The 6,000-nt window shown below is 43.3% G+C and overlaps 1 protein-coding gene across 1 annotated transcript in view; it reads left to right on the top strand.

Annotated features, from left to right (window-relative positions):
- The first annotated feature begins 929 nt into the window (after positions 1–929).
- Positions 930–6,000, top strand: part of SLC9A3 (solute carrier family 9 member A3) — a 57,016-nt gene continuing 51,945 nt past the window's right edge. Inside the window, exon 1 of the mRNA XM_026081386.1 lies at positions 930–1,125. Within this exon, the coding sequence (XP_025937171.1) occupies positions 930–1,125 (196 nt within the window). The remainder of the gene's footprint in view (positions 1,126–6,000) is intronic.

Raw genomic sequence — 6,000 nt, 5'->3', positions numbered from 1 at the left:
TTGCAGGAGAGTTTATCAAGCTCATTTTTGAACTCTTAACAAAACCAGCTCTCGCGTAAGGAAAGTGAAGAGGTAGTATTTTTCCATCAAGAGCCCCATATGCAGCAGACTGCACGTGTGGCAGCCGGATTGCTTCAGAGCACGCAGGGGAGCCGGAGCTGCTGCTGTGGCGGGGAAAAGGTGCGCTGAGCTCTGCTCGCCAGGAACGCGCAGCTTTGCTGCGTTTTTACTGCGGGCTGATGATTGTCCTGGCTCCACCTGCCTCCAGCGCATGATACGCACCGGCTCGGAGATCAGGCAAATGGGGTCAGCGAGAAAGAAGGCTTGGGGGCAAGGTGACAAACTTCCGACAGACTTCACGTTATAACCATATAAAAGAGCAGGGGAAGAAGTCAGGGAGCACTTTTAATACAGCACATCTTAACAAAAAGCTGAAAGCAGATCTAAGCACGCAGACAAGCCCTGCTTGCTAGTACGACCTCCCCTAGCGCCCGGGAGAGAGGTGCTCTCTGGCGGACAGAAGAGCAAGCTGGCGTGAGAAATGCACTGTGCCCTCAGAGCCTGGCGGGCCGGAGCCCGGCGCGGTGCGAGGCTGAGCGGCAGCAGGAGCGCGGACCCGCGGCGGCGGCTGCGGGGCAGAGGCTGGCGAGGCCCCGCGGATTTCCTGCTGGCCTGGCACGAGGCGAGGCGCCCGGCGCGGCGGCTCCGCGGGCGCGGCGGGAAGGCTCCGCCTCCGGCGCTCGGGGCCGCCCCATAAAGGCAGGTGCGGGCGGGCGGCGACCCCACCGCAGAGCATCCGCTGGCGCACAGAGCCCCGGCGCGGCCGCCCCGTCCAGGCGCGCAGAGCGACTCCGCGCGGGCCCGAGGAGCGGCGGGAAGGCTGGGCTTCTGCGGGCAGAGGCCGCAGGAGCTGGCTGCGAGGTTGGGCGATGGGGCCGGCACCCTGCCTGGGGCTGCTCCTGGGGCTGCTGGCTCTGCCGGCGACGCTGGGGCAGCGGAGCTCGGGCAGCCCTATAAATAGCAGCCAGCCACAGAGCTTCGCTATCGTCTCTTTCAAATGGAATCACGTCAAGGACCCTTATATCATTACACTCTGGATACTGGTGGCCAGCTTGGCCAAAATCGGTGAGTCCGGAGTTATATCTTAATGCATACGTCCTCTCCTTTCCCCTCCCCCCCTACCTTCTCCCACCCCACATAAATGAAGAAAGCTTATCGTAAGTCCACTGACCCGTTTTCAGGGGTTTTACTGTACTCTGTCCTGATTTCATAATACTGTCCTCCACTGTGCTTAGCAGTGTGATTTTTTTATTTTTTTTTTCACGTGCCCCTGGCGGGTTACCTGGTTCGTCTTCAGTGCCTGGGACTGCGGCTTTTCTGCCTGTCTTCTTGCAAACCCTCGCATTCCCTGAAACCTTGCCTTACTCTTGCTCCTGGGAAAGGCTTCCTACGGGAGTGAAGCGGAGATCGCGTCCTGCTGCTTAGACAATTATGGCTGCTCTAGCTTATAATATACCGTCCTCCTGATTATGATTGGTAGCTATATTACCTAACGCTCTCCCAAATAAACGCCGTAAGCAAGACTTACACGATCTTAACATTCTCTGTTCTGCTGTGCGTTGTTTGAAAGAGAATAAGAAAACAGAGTTTGCAGAGAAAGGTAATAGGTTTTATCAGACCATAGAATGCAGCTGACAAAATACAGACTCTTGAGCACACAGAATTTTCTTCAAGAAAATGGAACAAGTGAAAAGCAGGGACTTAGCAACTGGAGTATGAGTAAATTTATATGTATGCTCTAACTCCTGTGTTCTGAAGCCCGTGACTTTGCCAAAAGCAATCTTATATTAATAAGCCTCCAAAATCAGTCTCAACTTAGAAGGCGTTATCAACTGAAAATCATGCAAATGCTTTTCTGTACTTGTATTGATAACACTACTTGGAGATACCAGAATCATCTTGCATGTCACACAGAGTCAGCGATGTAAATGGACAGCACAGGTATACACTGACTAACACACAACCTAAATGCAATAAGGTTTGGGTGGAAGTGCTGTCTCCAAATACAAATAAACCCTAATAAAACGTTTAAAAAATGAGGGGAAACATCACATAGGTGATGTTGTAAAACTTTTTTTTTTTTTTTAAACTGATACCTGCATCTTGGGCTTCAGTGGTTTACATGTTCATATATAACTTTAATATCTTTATCTGGTTCACTATTGGTCTACACCTTGTAAATACTTTATGTTCAGATAGTTGATGTGTTAATGACATTATAGAAAAAATATAATTTTGATTTAATTGACTTCTATTGATGGGCTGTATCAACCAGAAGGATAGGGGAACCAAATACAGGAAAAAGAGTGTCTGTGTTGATTCCCTGTAAATTTGTTCTAAGACACAGTTTTCTAGTTAGAAGAATATCTCAAAAAGAATATTCAAAGTTAATATTTGACTTTGTGTTATTAAGGTTTGACTGCTTTGTATATGTGTCACTGATGTACAGAGTAGTATTTGTGCTGCACAGCTATATCTGTGCTGTGTCAGAAACACCATACAGCTAACAGGACTGTGAGATTGTCCTGTATTTAAATTGCAATGGCTTGGATTAAGATGAGCTGTTTTGCCATGAAGTACTCAGTACACCTATAAACTCTTGATAAAGTACTAAGTGTTCTTGGATTTTGTGCAGTATTACTTCAAAACAGAAGTAAGAAGTTCAGGAACTGAATGTTGCTGGTTCTATTTTTAAATTATGTGCACTCCTTTCACAGCTGCACGGAGCATGTCACCTACTAGTAGACAGCATCTATCGTTATTATCTGCATCAGTTTCCTTCCCCAAAGCTCTCAAACTTCATTCTCTTCTCTTCTCTCTTCACATTTGTCATTGTAATGCCATACTCCTCTGGCCATAGTCTCTGAAGAAGCAATGGACAACTGCTGTGCTCCACTGAGAGCCTGTGAACCCCCCTGGCTTTCCCACTAGCCACAAATAAAATACAGATGAGCAGAAATGTACACTCACTGTTCAACAGCTGGTTGATGCAGAAAGCATGGAGGGGTCCATACAACCCAATGGGAAAGGGCACCGAAGGACAAGGAAACCTGTGAGCCTCCTGCCAGCTGGGGTGTGTCAAGGGCTCTGGAGAGTAGACCAGAAACCAATTAGAAGATTTTGAAGAGGAAAAGTGCCAGGACCAAGAAGATAGATTCCAAAAGCAGATGTAAAAGAACTGAGGAAGAAAACACAGAACACGTGCCCCTGTGTCTCTTTGCTACCTGAAGGGGGGGGAAAGGCAGCAGAGCTGAACCACAGCCTTTGCTGTGTGTTATTCAGCAGGGTGAGGGGCAGTTCTCACATATTCTGGCTTGTCTCTCAATGGCTACAGAGGATGGTAGAGATATTTTACTGATGGATAGGTTTTGATGGCAATTGAGTTAGCAAAGAGTCTTCTGGGAACTGCAGCAACTTGATGTATTATTGAAAACTCAGGATGAAAATTGTACAAGAGGATCTTGCATTCTTTTGCTTTAGGAAAACCTTAGTTTTATTTTTTTTTTAACAGAACTGATTCATTTCATTATTTTATATGGCTTGGGGGAGGGTGCATTTAGTAGGGGATTCATGTGGCTCTACTGAGACTTGATATTCCTGTTGTGTACATAWAGAATGCAAATTAGTGCTGACATTGTGTTCTGTAACAAACTATTGTTTGTGAAGTCTTCTAAGCATCCAAAATGCACAAAGAAGCACCTAATGTTTTGGGCTTTGTGGAAAAGATGCCATTTTTTTCCCCATTCTTCCTTTTTTTTAAAAAATGTGAAGGATACTTATCTCTTGGGCAAGCCTAAGTATTGTTACAAATAAAACTGTGGAAGAAGACTCTTCATACAGCTGACTTTCATGCACTACAGGAAAACAATTAATTTGTCTTGTGTCTAGTATGAAACTTTTGATGCCTCTCAAGGTACTGTTTTACATATTATAACTGATTTGATCCTCTTCATTTGAAATGTTTGAACCCTTTATTCTAAGGTACAGAGTGTTTCACTTTGGCTAATGATCTTTATTTCYGTTTTTGATAGGCTCTCTTATCACTACAAATGAGTGCCCTTATGGGATAAGGCCAATAAACTACTCACATTTGTAAAGTTAATCCTTAAAAACATCTTATCTGCATGAAGAAGGTACGTGAGGTACATCTGAGAAACCCTCCTAGTGGACTTCAAGAGTCCACTTTCTTATACCCCACTTTTCCAAATGGAAGAAGCAATACCAATGAAAAACACATGTGCATGCATGCACACACAATGTATGTATTTTATATAAATACATACAGATAAACACATACCTATTTAGTTATAGACTAGGGCTTTTCCTAGTGTAACCATGTTGATGAGGGATGTAACTTTTTTTTTAATTCAACATACTTACACAATGTAGTCCTGACTTAAGATTAGACATACACGCTGACGAGCCTTGCACATGCTTTCTAAGTTCACTTCATCATGTTCTCTCCTCCTTCTTTATATGTCTTGAATAGAACACATCTTGAAAATAACCTTTTAATAAACAGGAATGTAGGCAATAAACACAGCAAGAGATGAGTCTGCTATAGTGGAAGCCAGAAGTAGAGGAGAGATCAAAACCAACTTTTTAAACAGGTAGAAGGAAAGGAATAATAAGCTCAGGAGAAGGAAAAAAAATAGGCAAGAAAAGAATAACACAATTTTTTTCTGAGGACAGTGGCTATTGCCTAAAAAGGTATGCTTTTTACTGGGGGCTATTCACTGCTGCTACTTTATTTGCTCAAAATACTAGGAGGGAGAGAGATTGTAATTATATTTTCATTGAGTACTAAGCTGGGGAACTCATTGTAAAATTTCTTTATGTGATTTACATCCTTTTGTGTACAGTAGTGTTTTTCAGTTTATTGCTTATCCCACAATAATAATAAAAACTACAGAACACCTCTTGTTTTTCTTTTTTGCAGTGGTAATGTAACTGGTGACCATGAGGCTCATTACATTACCTACCTGAAGTCTGAATAGTAAAATTTAGTGCCTTCACCTCTGTCATCTTACCTATTAACTTTACACTTTACTGGCCTACCCAGCACAGGTCTCCACAAGGAAAGTTTTACCAGTGTAATTATCTCAGTATGGCCAGATTGGCTAGATTAAGCTAATTGCTGCTGTTAAAAAGGTCATTGCACTCTTCCATTCTTCTTCATCTGTCTGTCCCATGTTTGCACTGATACCAGTACCCATCTGAGAGATAAAGTGACCAGCTGTGCCCTGCTCCCTCACCCCCCTAACATATACACTTTTTATTTTCAAGATACTCTTTCTGCCCATTTAGCTCCCTGAACTTGCTTATTGTGGATCAGATAAGCATTGGAGATGGTGCAAAAGAGACAGGGGGAAAGTGGACAGCTATGGACAGGAATTGGGAAAGGTACACTGCCCTTTCATTATCTGATTCAAACCTCTTTGCTGATTGCTTTTGTTGGTATAAGTTATGCTGAGTCTAGGAATGTCATAAAAGCTCTTTTTATGTCTGCATAGTTACACCCAAATTCTGAAGTCTGTTATAATAAAAATTTAGAAGTGGTAGTGAAATTTGAATGCAGGGCAGCTGGTAAATCCATCTTCAGGAATGCCACCATCCTTCAGAGGAGGAGTGGGGAGGTGGGATTCAGTAATAATGAACACTATGGAGAAGGCTGCCTCAATGATATTTCAAAAAGATGCTCTGTCAGATGGACTTGTGTCCATCATCMCTAAAATGTCATAAAACGCATTGTATCTCTAAACTTATAGAGATATGGGTTCCTATTTTGAATCAGCAGCATGAGTTCTATGAGTTTCTTTTGCTGAAACCCTGACAGCAAACTACCCTAAAATCAAGGTGTGGTTATTACACCTATAAATAAATTGACTTGGAATGTAGGGGTACATTAAAAAATAATTAAGAAAGTCTTTATCAAATTTA

This window comes from Apteryx rowi, unplaced genomic scaffold, assembly GCF_003343035.1.
Source record: "Apteryx rowi isolate R43461 unplaced genomic scaffold, aptRow1 scaffold_549, whole genome shotgun sequence".
NCBI classification, from domain to species: domain Eukaryota; kingdom Metazoa; phylum Chordata; class Aves; order Apterygiformes; family Apterygidae; genus Apteryx; species Apteryx rowi.
The sequence above is the reverse complement of the archived record's forward strand: the minus strand, read 5'-3'. Positions and strand labels throughout refer to the sequence as shown.